This window comes from Mobula birostris, chromosome 23, assembly GCF_030028105.1.
Source record: "Mobula birostris isolate sMobBir1 chromosome 23, sMobBir1.hap1, whole genome shotgun sequence".
NCBI classification, from domain to species: domain Eukaryota; kingdom Metazoa; phylum Chordata; class Chondrichthyes; order Myliobatiformes; family Myliobatidae; genus Mobula; species Mobula birostris.
The window spans coordinates 46,815,077-46,830,597 of record NC_092392.1 but is presented as its reverse complement, the minus strand read 5'-3'; the positions used below and the strand labels follow the sequence as shown (position 1 = coordinate 46,830,597).

General features: G+C 43.4%; 1 protein-coding gene across 2 annotated transcripts in view; it reads left to right on the top strand.

Moving 5' to 3' along the window:
- Positions 1-15,521, top strand: part of LOC140186937 (anoctamin-2-like) — a 150,226-nt gene that overhangs the window by 10,015 nt on the left and 124,690 nt on the right. Inside the window, exons 2-3 of one of the 2 annotated variants that reach the window (XM_072241740.1) lie at positions 2,578-2,771; positions 9,445-9,771. In XM_072241740.1, coding sequence (XP_072097841.1) covers positions 2,578-2,771; positions 9,445-9,771 — 521 coding nt within the window. Of the gene's footprint in view, positions 1-2,577; positions 2,772-8,597; positions 8,818-9,444; positions 9,772-15,521 lie in introns of those variants that run through there. The other variant, XM_072241741.1, reaches the window with a different exon arrangement.

The window sequence follows — 15,521 nt, the reverse complement described above, 5'->3', positions numbered from 1 at the left end:
TCCTAGGGGAGGGGTGGTGTTGGGAGGAGGTCGATCACACATTCATGTGGTCTGCGAGGCGGCAGAGTGCTGGCTTCTCGTTTACTGAAGGTGATGGCCAAATCATGATATTCCTGCAGGAGTCTGGTGAGGTCAAAGGTTTCTATGGTCTCCCTGGATTTATGGGGTGAGATCAACTGAGTGTGCTGCCAGGATCGCCTGTTGATGAGAAGGCATCCCTACTGGTGCTCCCACTTGCCAACACACCCATAGCCATTACTACTGACGCTTCAGACTATGTTGTGGGTGCTGTGCACAAATAGTTGGTTGGAGGTGTGTGGCAGCCACTCACTTTCTTTTAGAGGGTCGTCATTTCACAGCGTTCTTTGACCACAAACCCCTCATGCCCGCGATGGCCAAAGTATCAGACCTTTGGTCTGCACGGCAGCAGTACCACCTGGCCTACATATCCGAGTTCACAACTGATATACAACATTTCAAGGGGAAAATTAATTCCACGGCTGATTCCCTCTCATGGCCAGCCGTTGAGGCCATACACATAGGGGTTGACTGCGTTGGCAAGCTACTGACACAGATGTCCAGGCTTACAGAACAGTAGTCATGGGCCTGCGGATGGCTGACAATAAGTTCATAGCAGCTGGCGTTTCGCTCCTGTGCAATATCTCAACCAGTCGCCCTCATCCCATCATGCCCACAAACTGGAGACGGACTGTTTTTGACTCCATACATTGACTCTCGCATCTGGTCCAGAAGTCCTCACAGAAACTGGTTGCATTGTGTGACAGAACCTCAGAAAAGATGTGCATGATTGTAAAAAGTAACCGTCATGTTCAGGCGCCATTGCTACAATTTGAGGTCCCTGGGTGATGGTTTGACCACATCAATGTGGACCTTGTTGGTCCTCTACACCTTTCTCACAGTTCCACATGCCTTACTACGGTGGACTGTATTACCAGGTGGCCAGAGGTCATCCTTCTAGCATCGATGACAGCTGCAGACATGTCTCAGGCATTCATCAGCACCTGGGTTGCTTGGTTTAGCACCCCATCTGATAGTTCCTCTGTACTGGGGTCCCCAATTCCTATATATCAGACCTCTGGGCTGCGATGATCCAGAACCTCGGTGTTAGACTACATCACACCACAGCATATCACCCGCAGTCCAATGGCCAAGGCGAGTGGTTTCACTGCTCCTTATAGGCCTCTCTGAGGGCTTCCCTGACTGACAAGTGTTGGCATAATTGTCTGAGAACAGCTCCAAAAGAGGACCAGCAGTTGCCTGTGGCAGAGTTGGTATATGGACAGCCGTTACGAGTGCCAGGTGATTTCATTCCTGACTGCCTGGTTGGCCTCTCAATGGTGTTCCACCTCTTTAGTAAATTAAATTCCTTTGCAGCTATTCCTACCTCTCACCATGGTGTGCAGCACTTTTGGGCTCCTGTTGATTTACGTTCTGCCTCAATTGTTTTCATCCTCAATGACGCACACCAACATCCTTTTGGGTCCCTTACGATGGCCCAGTCTGTGTTTTGGAATGGAGAGAAAAGACTTTTATCATAGATTAGAGGGGTAAATCTGAATATATTTCGGTAGATCACTGTAAACTGACCCACCCAGATTGGGAAAATTCCACTACCATGCCTCTGTCCTTAGAACATGACCATGAGTGTGTCAGTGCACCTCTGAATGAGCCCAAGGCAGCAACTGTAACTCTTGGAACATTGTACCCAAGCCAGCTGGCTTATCCATGCTCTGGACAGGCTTGCAATGCTGGTTTCAGTGAATTCTGGGGGGCACCTGTGTAGGTAACGTAATTGTTGGGAATGTACATAATTCTCACAACCACCGACATTGAATTGGAGTTTCACTTTAAGGGTCTGGTCTGATGTGATGACGTAATAATGTAAAGGGTTTTTAGAGTGCTTTGAATTCAGTTTTCTGTTGTTCAATAAATGAGTTGCTACGAATTTTCTGAAACATAAAATGCCTCTGCCATTTTATTTGCAAAAGCCTGCAAGCATACCCAACACCAACCCCTGAGAAACTCCACCAGTCAGCCAGAAAGTTACATGTTTATTCCCACTCTTTGCCTTCTGCCAGTCAGCCAATCTTCTGTCCATACTAGTATCTTTACTGTAGTCGAATGGGCTCCTATCTTGTTTAGTGGCCTCATGTGTAGCAACTTGTCAAAGACCTTCTGAAAATCCAAGTAAGCAACATCCATCAACTCTATCTTGTCTATCCTGTCTGTTACTTCCTCAAAGAATCCCAACAGATTTGCCAGTCAAGATGTCTCCTGAAGAAAACCATGCAGACTTCAATTTATTTGGTTGTGTGCCCCCAAGTACCCCGAAAAATTCATCCTTAATATTGGACTCTAATATCTTCCCAAGCACTGGAGTCAGGTTAACCAGACTATAATTTTCTTCCTTCTTTAAGAGCAAAGTGACACTTGTTAATTTACTTGATGCGGTCAGATTTTAAATCAAAAAGGTTATACTGTCCCATATACTTGAAAAACCAAAATACATTTTGTTATATGAGTAAATTTAAACAATTTCTTTAATTCTTTTGCCAGCAGGTAGCCCTGTGATTCTACCACCCTGCTCATGTCAGAAATCTGTAGAAGTGTCAAGGGCTGGACCAGCACAGTTTGAGAAATATTTGACAGTTCCACAGTTCTTGCCCAGGATACATTTCAATGACTCTGAGCGAGCTGTGGACCATGCAACCTCAAACTCATTCAGTATGGAGGAGCCAGGATTCCCACTGGTAAGTGTTTGTGTGTGTGTGTGTGTGTGTGTGTGTGTGTGTGTGTGTGTGTGTGTGTGTGTGTGTGTATGTGTGTGTGTGTAAGGGGTTACTAAAGCAGTTTATTACAGGCCCTGTCACTTGTAAAAAGATACCATTCCTTTGACTCAGTTTTTCCATCTCCGCCACTTCTTTCCTTCAGAATCAGAATCAGAATCAGGTTTATTATCACCGGCATGTGACGTGAAATTTGTTAATTTAGCAGCAGCAGTTCAATGCAATACATAATCTAGCAGAGAAAAAAATAAAATAAAACATAATAATAATAAATAAACAATTAAATCAATTAGGTATTGTTACGGACCCCGTAACTGGGTTGCCAAATCAGCAGAAATGGATCACTCAGTTGGAGTCTGGATTACTAGAACTAAGAAAGTTTTATTAAAGAAACAAGCAACACAGTACTCTAATCAAAAGGATAATGAATGCAACAGTTCAGCAGTGATAAACATACATGTACACAGAATTCAGGATCAATCAAGCCCTATCGTTGTCTAGGGGCAAATGACCAGTTTCAAAGTGACACAAAGTTCAGTTCAATTTAGTTCAGTTCAGTTCGCAGACAGTGGGGGGAAGGAGAGAGAGCAAAACGAATGAATATTCAACACAGCTTCCACACACAGACCTTCGCAGTCAGCTTTCGTGCGAGCCCTTTGTGATGTCATCTGAGGTTACCGACCATGACCCCTCCGTTTCCAGATACGATCGTTTCCCTGCGCTGAACCTGGCACCCAGGCAAGGGTGGACACACACCAGGTTCCCGCCGATCGTGCCTTTCCACCCTGAGCGTCTAAGGCTTGATCCCGCGATCAGCCGGCCAAAAGCTTCCCACCGACTTGTGAGAGGCGCACCGCTTCCAGGGTCTCGTTACCTTGGGTGTCATGTGTGTCTGCCTTAGTGAACCTGTCCCTTTTTATCCCCCTGCTGGGGTATCGCCTGTCCATCACTTCAAACAGTTCAGGGTTCAAAGGGGGAGCCGATCTTGACAGCTCTCCTTCCCCTTCATTACACATCTCCAAATGCTGCTCCATTGCTTTCCTTATCTCTCTCTCTCCTGAAGACAGGTGGCAGACCAACTGCTGATCACACAGGACAGCTAACATCTTATCTATGTGTATTCTTGTCACACTTCCCCCCTTTAAGGATTTTTACTGGGGGGTAAAAATTACAAACATGAACACATTATTTGATACACACACAAATATACATCTTTATCAGCTATTTGGCTAATACAGCGAGTTTGAAGTTGTCAACACCTGACAGACAGTCAGCAATCACATTTTCTGTTCCTTTTATATGTGTAATTAATAATCCCTTAGACCAGGCTCCAACTTAGCAAACTTCATAGTGGCCAAAAACACTGATGAATTGCGATCAATGTAACCTCTCATTTGGTTTTGTCCCGGACCACAATATCAAGGGTCGTCCCATTCCGACTTAGTTTTCTCTCGCAAGGGCTTAGTAGGAGGGGGAGGGGTAGTGACCGCAGAGTTATTGCAAAACTTCCTGCAGTACCCCACCATCTCCAAGAGCCTTCTGAGGGCCCTCTTGTCTGTCGGGGTTGGGAGGTCAGCGATAGCCTGCACTGTAGCTTGCATCGCTGCCAGCTGCCCCTGTGTCACCACAATTCCCAGATAAGTGACCTTCGTGTGGCCGAACTCATTTTTTTCAAGTTTCACTATCAAGCTGGCTTCAGACAGCCGTATTAAATTGCCAATACACACCTCTGTGTTCGTCAGCCCTTTAGTCACTGAATTACTCATTCTATATAGATGTTGCTTACTAGGCTGACCTATTGTAACAGACACCACCCAACGTCCCAGTTCTTTGCATCGCCTCGGACAATCAAACACACGGGTGCGAGTCGTTTAATTACTTCTCCTAAAGAGTCGCTTTGTTCGGGGATTAAGGGAGAGACCTTATCAGCAGACCTGGCCAAAACAATAGCCTTCTCCCATCTGGTCGATACCATACTCATCTTTTCAAAATGGTTTTTTTCTCTTATCGGAGGGACCCTAGCTTCATTGATTTCCGCGCTAACACCGACGAGGTTTGTTAGCATATCAAAAGCCTGTGACCGTCCCAGTTCGCGTCGGCCATAATTAATAACATCCTTCCCCCTGGGCAGCCGGTAAACCTCTTTCATGATTCCACCAACTGTTTCCTCCAGCACTGCAAAATGTCCACCAGGGAGTACCTTGGGGGCCAGGTTAAAAACCCCAACCCCATAACTCTTTTGCACCACCCCCCATTCCTCATCTGCGGGCACGATACTTGGTCTCCCTTGCTTCCTTAGCACTTCCTCCTCCACACAATAGCCTACTAGTTCCCTTGTCAAGTCTGTGTCAGAGAGAGCTGTCTCTGCCAAAACCATCAGCCCCTCGTCTCACTCCTGCATCTGCACAAATTCTTTCCTGGCTAATGCTAAGTCTATCTCAGCTCCCTCACTACCTCTTGTCTCACTACACTCCTTCTTTTCATTTTCTACCCCCTTCTCGTACAAGGTTGACAGAAACGTCTCAGCTAAACTTACCACCGCAGTCCCGTGATGAACCTGTGAGTCCATGGGCAGGGCCTCACTGCTGGCAGGCTGACCTGTCAATCTCACGACTGGGAACACGGTTCTCCCGGCGACGTCATTACCAAGCAATACTTCCACGACTTTCATCGGTAATTCGGACCTCACCCCGATCGTGACTAGTCCAGAGACCAGGTTGCTTTGTAAGTGTACCTGGTGCAAAGGGACTGTCTCTGTCCCTTCTCCAACACCTTTGACCTTTACCTCCCCAGTCTGGGTCTCTGAGCTAAACTCTAATATACTCTTCAGTATCAGTGACTGACACGCTCCCGTGTCTCTCCAGATCCGCACTGGAACTGGTTTTAACCCCCCTCCTTCACCGACACCAATCCGGCCGAGATGAACTTCTCGCGCCCTTCCTGAACTTTGGCAGACCTGTCCTGTCCTAGCGGTTTGCTTACCAGCTCGATACAGCCAGTCAAAATCACCGCTTTTCTTTTTTCCGTCTTCTTCTTTGGGGCAAAGCACCTGGACGCAAAATGTCCGACTTTCCCGCAATTATAACAGACGACCCCAGGAGACTTCCTACCAGACTGCTCCCGGTCTACCTTATCCTTCTCACTAGTCCCCGGCTTACTTTCTGACTTTTCTGGTGGACTCTCCCCACCGTCCTGACTACCCTTCTGGTAGCCTTTACTCGGGGCAAACTTCATTTTATGCGTCAATGCATATTCATCCGCTAACTTAGCAGTTGCGGCTAACGTGGCTGCCTCTTTCTCATCTAGGTAGGGTCTCATACCCTCAGGGATACAACCTTTAAACTGCTCAATCAGGATCAGCTGTAGCAGTCTGTCATAATCCCCCTCTACCCCCTTCGAGGCGCACCAACGCTCACAATATGTCTGCATCTCACGGGCAAACTCTAAATACGTGCAGTTCCACTGCTTCCTCGCATTCCGGAACCTCTGCCGGTATGCCTCCGGGACCAACTCATAAATCCTGAGGATGGCCTCTTTCACCACCTCATACCTCTGGGCATCTTCCGCGGACAAAGCTAAGTAAGCTTCTTGGGCTTTCCCTTTCAGTACACTCTGAAGCAAAACAACCCACTTATCCCTCGACCAGTCCTGACTTATAGCCACTTTTTCGAAATGGAGAAAGTACCGATCCACGTCGGTATCGTCAAATGGGGGAACCAGCCTAACCTCCTGGGTCACCCGGAACCCACCACCTTGGTTCGGCACGAGCCCCTGCTCGGCCCTTAACCTTAACTTCTCCAGCTCGAATTCCTTTTCCCTCTGTTTCTCCTCTCGCTCCCACTGTCTCTCTCTCTCTCCCTCTCTCTCTCCCGCCTTTCTAACTCTCTCTCTTGCCTTTCTAACTCCAACTGTCTGTCCCTCTCTTTCTCTTCTCGCTCCAACTGTCGTACCCGGAACTCGTGCTCGAGTCTCAGTTTTTCAAGCTGCACCTGTACTGCGTCTCCAGCAGGTTTTTCAATAGACACCACCTCCAGCTCGCCTTGGGGAAACACACCTTTTGATACATAGTGCTCTACGATAGCTCTGTGTATCTCCTCTCTCCTCATTGTTGACTTCCCCTTAGTAAGATTCAACCGTTTGGCCACAGCTACCATTCCGATTTCCTGGCATCCTCTAATGCCTCCAAGGTCGGCGCCTTTATAAATTCCTCAGCCTCCATTTCTGCTGTTTGTCTTTTCTTTCTTTCGGGAATTTTGACCCAATCAATTTACTCCGTCCCAAATTTAGCATTCAAAATCGCGGACGAGAACCCCACTTATGTTACATACCCCGTAACTGGGTTGCCAAATCAGCAGAAATGAATCACTCAGTTGGAGTCTGGATTACTAGAACTAAGAAAGTTTTATTAAAGAAACAAGCAACACAGTACTCTAATCAAAAGGATAATGAATGCAACAGTTCAGCAATGATAAACATACATGCACACAGAATTCAGGATCAATCAAGCTCTATCGTTGTCTAGGGGCAAATGACCCGTTTCAAAGTGACACAAAGTTCAGTTCAATTTAGTTCAGTTCAGTTCGCAGACAGTGGGGGGAAGGAGAGAGAGCAAAACGAATGAATATTCAACACAGCTTCCACACACAGACCTTCGCAGTCAGCTGTCGGGCGAGTCCTTTGTGATGTCATCTGAGGTCACCGACCGTGACCCCTCCGTTTCCAGATACGATCGTTTCCCTGCGCTGAACCTGGCACCCAGGCAAGGGTGGACACACACCAGGTTCCCGCCGATCGTGCCTTTCCACCCTGTGCGTTTATGGCCCGGTACTTCCCACCGACTTGTGAGAGACGCACCGCTTCCAGGGTCTTGTTACCTCGGGTGTCGTGTGTGTCTGCCTTAGTGAACCTGTCCCTTTTTATCCCCCTGCTGGGGTATCGCCTGTCCATCACTTCAAACAGTTCAGGGTTCAAAGGGGGAGCCGCTCTTGACAGCTCTCCTTCCCCTTCATTACACATCTCCAAATGCTGCTCCATTGTTTTCCTTATCTCTCTCTCTCCTGAAGACAGGTGGCAGACCAACTGCTGATCACACAGGACAGCTAACATCTTATCTATGTGTATTCTTGTCACAGTATATTGAATAGATTTTTTAAAATGTGCAAAAACTGATACACTGTATATTAAAAAGACGTGACGTAGTGTCCAAAGCTTCAATGTCCATTTAGGAATCGGATGGCAGAGGGGAAGAAGCTGTTCCTGAATTGCTGAGTGTGTGCCTTCAGGCTTCTGTATCTCCTACCTGATAGTAACAGTGAGAAAAGGGCATGCTCTGGGTGCTGGAGGTTCTTAATACAGGACGCTGCCTTTCTGAGACACTTTGTCACTTCCACCTATCTCCTCCCGGCTCCTGATGCATCTCCTCATCTGCCTATCACCCCACTCGCCTGGATCTACCTATTCGCCTGGATCTACCTATCACCTGCCAGCACTTGTACTACCCCTTCCTGCCATCCTTCTATACTGGCTTTCTCCACTATCCCACTATCTTTCAATGCAGATGAAGGGTCTTGACCTGAAATTTGGACTGTCCATTTCCCTCTGTAGATGATATCTGACCCACTGAGTACCTCCTGCTGTGTATAATTAAACAGTAGCTTGTTACCAGAGTTGTCTTGGCAACAGTAAATGAAGATTATATCTCCCTGGATTTGCCTGTAACAGGCTGACTATAAAAAATACCTAACCAGAACAAAGCAGTGGTTAATGGTTAGCACTTGCAATGTTAAGTGCTGGCTCTTCCATTTGGTTTCCACCCCTCAGCAGATCTTCTTTTGGGGAGAAGAGATGTAAGAAAAATGTCTGCTCTGTTCAGTTGAAAATTGATGGAAATAAGCTGCTTCTTTTGGCAAAGAAGAACTGCTGAATTGTTCTGCACCAGCTGCCTTCACGTTGTTTGTTCAACTAACATTGGAATTGTCTCATGGATCTTGTTATTCCTCCTGGTTGTATTGTGAGTATAATAACAGGTAGCCTGTTTCAGGTGAAAGATGTCATATCTTTATTTGTCTCTTCATCTGTGCTTCATTGTGTTGGGGATATATTTGTATTAATGTTAATATAAAGACATGAGTTTGCTGGATAATTTCTGTCTTTAACTTTCCCTCTCTACAAGTTTATGAATAATATTTCTTAGAACTCATCTGCAGTTAGTTTTGAGAGAGTCCTAGTTTGTATTTTGCTTTGCAAGGAGACACTAAGTAAATCACATGTGCTATCTACTTTGCCGTCAATTCTGCTGAATTCCATTAATCTGAATATCAGACAACAAGGTGCCAGGGATATTCATGAGATTTCAAAATTAGTTACACTTGTAATGACTCATTTCATTTTCCTCATCCTGCAGGAAATCAAAGTTTATTTCTTTATACAAAAGGTTTGCTGATGTATATATTACAAATACTGAAACTATAGAAAAACAAATTGTACGCATCTAAATCTTAAATAACAATATTAACAAAACAATGTTTTGTTGTGATTTTTGTTTGTTTAGATTCATTAAGTGGTCATTACTAGTTATAAAAAATGGGAAATTGCAGATAAAAACTTCATGGGCATTGTTTTTTTTCTCTTTCCTTAGGTTGTTAACAACTACATTGAAGATAATGAAAAACAAGACTGTAAGAAAGGCTTGTATTTCAGAGATGGAAAGAGAAAGGTAGACTATGTCCTGGTTTATCAAAACAAAAAAGTCACTTCGTTGTCCACAGGAGCTTTTGTCCTGAATGGATCTGCAACAACTTTGCACAAAATTAAAGACCACGCAGAACATCAAGAGTGTCAACAAGAGGTTGTGCTGGAGATTGGCATTCCGCATGGGTCTGTGGAGGAAGAAAAGAGAGCTCGTAGAGAAGAATTTGAGAAGAACCTCATGGAGAGCGGACTAGAGATAGAGAAAGACAAAACGGTGAGAATATGAATTGTCCTCTGATAAGAAATTTATTAAACCTTAAATCCGAGTTTGGAATTTGAACTTCAGTCTCTGGATTATTGGTACAGGCTTCTGGGTTATTTACCCAACAATTTAGGTGTCGTGCCCTCACCGTACCTTAACAGAGGTTTAAAAAAAATAAAGGTGGGCCATGGGCAAAGATGTTTGTGCAGTAATATCCAGAACTTGAGCTATAGGCACAGCAGCCTATTGGAAAGCAATCCATCTGTCATACATTAGAAATCCCGCAGATCACTGAATGTACTGTATGCTACAGAAGTCTTCTGTTCTATCAGCAAATTCTCGCCTACATTTTGTTAATGGGACAGTTAATCACAGACTCACCAAAAGTAATCTGATGGACTAAACTACTAATTTTATTTTGAACATATAATGCCAAACTGGGACAACTAATTCCAGTTTCTTTGTATTTAAACTTGTGTAACAAGTAAACGCTTTGGCATTTTTTAATTTGTACTGGCGTCAGTATCTTTTTGTGTGCAATGAGCTAATATGCAAGTGAGTGCAATATAAAGTGCTTTTTGATTTTGATAGCCCTTGGACAATTGGATTGGATTTTGTTTTAAGACTCCGTTCATATTCCTAGAATTTTAGAGCAACACGCACAAAATGCTGGAGGAACTCGGCAGCTCAGGCAGCACCTACGGAAATGAATGAACAGTCAATGTTTTGGGCTGAGACCGTTCCTCAGGCTCAATCCTACTTATTACAAAATTCTTTCCTAAATCTCAGATAAACTTTTGTAGTCAATTAAAAATAGAAAATAAAACATGGAACTCTATAATTAGAAAGGTCTTCAAATTTCTACTCCAGGGTAATATGCAGGAATGTTAAATAAATCTCTTTCTAATTCTCTGCATCTCTGTTTCAGTAAACCAGTCATCCATTTATGTTTAAACAGATGTTATTTTTCATAGCTGATTTTAAGTAACTATTCATTAAGTTAAGCCAAGCTTCCTGTGCAGAAACAAACAGCAGAGACATTAATTTATAAGTTGCATCTCAGTATTTTGATGGGATAAAGAGACATAAAAAGATTACCTGCTTCAACAAATCTTGTACAATTACAGGATCAGTCCCAATCCACAGTCTTCCCCAGTAGCTCTTAAAATTTGTTGCAATTATATATTCAATTCTTTGAAAGTTATTGTCAAAATGCTTTTGCAGCTTGTCTGCACAATAACAATTTGTTACACAAATCCAACCTGGTTCTTTTGAGAGTTATTTAAAATATGAGTCCCATGATATTCATTCTTTTCACTGGTGGAAATAATTTCTCTATTTCTGCTGTCAGGAACTTCTGTAACATCACATTGCAGGCTGTCCCCAGCACATACTTAGGTGTATTAATGTAATGATATATTTCACAGTATGCTTGTGACAAGAGGCCTCGGCAAGGGATTGTGAGGACCCAAGTGCTGGAATATCTGAGACTAGTACAAACACATGATTTCAAAACTGAGACAGGAACAGGTTTCTTGACTAGATGCTAAATGAGAACCTGACGAGACTAGCCACGAATCTGAACGAGACAGAATCCCACGATCACAGACTGAATCAATGTTGAGCTGATGATTGAGCACTGAACCTGAGTTCAAATGCTCATTAAGTATCCAAATCTTGGCATCAAAACATGGCCGCCAATTAGCGAAGCAAGCCAGAATCTTTAAGTGACTGCGTTGGTATCCATACTCCAAATATTCAAACCCAGAGGCTGGTGCATAGCGTAACAATGCTTCTATCTACTTGTGATAAATAAATCTGAATCTGAAGCTGCATCTGATAATCTCAATCTATAATACCCCATTAAATTTGTTTCTCATATTCAGAGTCAAATAATCCATTTGTTCACTCACATCCCCAAGAACGATCATCAATTATTGAGGGTCTGTTCCTTTTAATGAAAATCGTTGTCTGGATCTTCTGTATGCTGCTTGTTCACAAGTTACTACATTTGAAATCCATCCTCAAAGTCTCCAAGATGGAAGTTAGAGTTGCCCACATTAGTGGGCCCAGTGTTGCACAATGGTGAGGCGGGTTATGGGTGGCAGATCTTTTTATTCTCCATTTAAATACTAAATATTTTCCATTCACAAACAGCAAAATGATATATAAACAATTTCACTGGTGACAAGGGGAAATTTTCACATGGGCTCAGCTAAGGGAAAGGTCAATTTATCTGTCCTCTGTTATTGAACAGATAAGGTTTCGTACATAAGCAGTGGGTGAAAAGATCAGTTGTATAGTGCATACTTCTAAGCACTATACTGACCCGTAAAATTGATCATGAAGTGTAAGCAATGACATGATTAAGTTGCGTTTTTCCTTGCTTGACCTATGTGTAGAGCTGTTCTTGTTCTGTGTGCAATACAAATTTAATACCCTGTTGTGTTCTTAATTCACCTCTATTCAATCCAATCAACACCAGAGTGACCTACATGTAGAAATCAAGCCTGGAGGGTGGGATTAGACTTTGTACCTGCACTATTTAAAGGAATACAGAAGTAGAAAGATAAATGGAAATACTCCGTAACTCAGGCAAGATCAGCGAAAAGATAAGCATGTTCCCTGTCTCGAATCTGAAGCGGTTACTCTGTGCATTTGCTGCCTGACCTGATGAGCGTTTTCAGCTTGCTTTTTTACCTTTGTTTCAGATTTTTTTTAGTTTGGTTGATATCAGAAACTTTTGCTGCAGGAGAGGACAGTATTATCTTTTTGAGACATTTAGACAGTCACTTGTAAAGGCAAGGCATAAAGGGTGTGAATCTTGCATAGGCATATAGCATTAGAATAGATGGGCAAAATGGTTGGCATTGATGTGGTGGGCCTGTTTCTGTGCTGTTTGACTCTGTTGCACATAGTGAGATTGTTCAGCTCTGTCCATTTCCTGCTTCACATTCATATAGTCCTTTAACAGAGCTTTATTAGGCCTGATTATCAGGCAGAGCTGCTGGCAACCCCATCTACACTCTAAGCTCAATGAATCACTCTGTTCAGAGGCATTTAAGGATGGATATTGGCTGCTGGTCTAGCTAATGAGATTCACGACTTGTAATTGAATTCATCTTGTTAAAAAAAGTGAAAAACCTTTTGTACTTTTTATTTGATCCTAAACATTGAGATGATTTGTGGTCCTTTCTGGCTGCCATACTTAACTTTAGCTTGGCAATGTCTCAAACCAAGAACATGCACACAATTCATCATCATAATGCATTGATGGCTGACAATAGATTAATTATTAGGAATAAGCAAAGTAAGGTTTGTCCTTGAAGAAATACAGTACATTAATTACAATGATCTCTGTGCACTGAAAGACGGAAACAAATGTTGGCTGATAACAATGTCGCACAAGTTGGAGTTAAAAACGAAGAATGTGCAAAGATATTTTTAGTGATGGGTTGTCCCATTCTGGATTGTGAAAGACTTCATTATAACATTTGTGCCAGATTCCTGTTGTGCAATTGGCAACTTAAGTTTAAATTAACAGCTGGTAGTGAGATTTCCAGAGCCTGGAGGGGATGCAGCTGGCTCTTGAAGGCAAGTATTCATTTGAGCGTCCTGATGGGTCAGCAGGATGTGAAGGGCACACATACCACTCCTACAAATAAATGTCTGATTCCTTCTGTTTGTAACATTTAATTGTTGAAATTTAACGTAGATATACATGCAGACATACGCACATATATGTGCACAGGCATAGAATTTTAAAAAGTGAATTACATTTTCATAAGATAGAACCTTGGCACCTCCAAGCTTTCCAGTCTGTTACCACTGCACCCAGTAACAGCACCCTTTCCACCTAATATATTACCACTGCTCTTTCACCCAGCTCTCCCATTCTCTTGTGTAAACATGGAGGTCATTTTCTGTTTGCTTACTTACTGCCCGTTAAGCCTGCTGGCATTTAAGGGCAGCAGTGAAAATCCCCCATCACTGTTCGTCCTTGGCCATCTTCTCTATAATGCCACAAGTGTAGTTCAGAGTCCTAACCCAAAGTTGGCCATGTTCTCGATGGTGTTTTCAGGGCTTCCCTCATCATGCCTGCAGCTTCCTTTCGGTTTTCTCATTTGTCAGCCATGCAAGTCCGGGTGGAGACTCAGGAATACAGTTTCACACAGATGTAGAAGGATTCTTCATTGCTGTTTCCATAACAGTTTTGTCTGAGCTGAACCCTCAAACCTAGAGGACTGGTGGGCCACCTTAGCTTGACCTCTACCTTTTAGCCTGTTTGTCACGGGTGACCCTACCAAAAGCCAAAGCGTGAGGCCATGACTCCAGCCACATAGCTCTCCAGGTCATCGAGGCACAAAAGCCTCCAAACTACACTGGTGGTTCTTTTGGAGAATAGAGGTAATTATCCAGGTATTCAGTGCCTTGAAAAAGTATGCAGCTCCCAAATCTTTGTTCACATAAATGACCGAGGAATTTTGATCAATTTAACTCAGAATTTTTGTCTGTGAATATGCTCCATGCTCCATTTTTCACAGTAAAAGCCCAAAACAGGGAAGTATAAAATACTAAAAATTCAAAAACTGAAATGTCAGCAGTTCAAAACTACTCATCCCCCCTTGCTCAGTACTTAGCTGAACCACCTTTCGCAGCTATTACAGCTAGTAGTCTTTTCGAATAAGTCTCTATTAGCTTTGCACAAAGTGATGGAACAAGATTTGCCCACTCCTCCTTGCAAACTTGCTCATGCTGTGCCTGGTTATTTGGGGAGCGGTGATGGACAACAATCTTGAGGTCTTCACAGAGATTATCAATCAGGTTAAGCTCAGGACTCTGACTGGCCATGCAAGTTCATCAATTTTCTTCATTTGAAGCCATCCATGGTTGTTCTGGCAGTGCGCTTTGGGTTGTTGTCCTGCTGAAAGATGAACTTCCTCCCAGCTTAACTTTTCTGGCACAGGCTAGAAGGTTTTATCTAGGATCTCTCTGTGTACTTAGCAGCATTCATCTTCCCATCAATCCTGACTAGATTTCCAGTCCCTTCTTCTGAAAAGCATCCCCACAGCATGAAGCCAGCTCCACCATACCTTACAGTAGGAACGCTGTTATCTGGCTGATGCACAGTATTAAATTTACGCTATATGTACCGCTTAGTGGTGAGGCCAAAATTTTTCACTTTAGTCTCATCTGACCACAAGACCTTCCGCATCTTCACAATATCATTTAAGTGGCAATTTGCAAAGTCTTCACGGGCAAAGGTATGCTTTTTTTCATTAGCAATATGTGCAAAAATACTGAGGTGGTGTTCATGGGTTGATGGTTTATTGTCCATTCAGAAATCTGAAGGTAGAGGAGAAAAAGCTGTTCTGAAAACATTGTGTGTGTGTGTGTGTGTGTGTGTGTGTGTGTGTATGCGCGTGCGTGTGTGTGTCTTCAGGCCCCTGCACTTCCTCCCTTATGGTAGCAGTGAGAAGAGGGCATGGGCTGGGTGATGAGGGTACTTAATGATGGATTATGGGGGACCTCAATGATAAAGCCTAGGTTACTAGTCCAGTAAGTTAACCAACAGTACCATACTCACAGGGTTGACCTCTTTAAGTGATGTTGAAGATACACTTAATCAAGTACAGAGCATTCAAACATTTCATCTCCATTGCATATATTGGAAAGATATAAACTATTAGGTGAACAATTTATTTCAGAAAACTCAGTCCCTGTCTGCTTCAGTAGCAAGATTTATTTAACTACTAAATTTA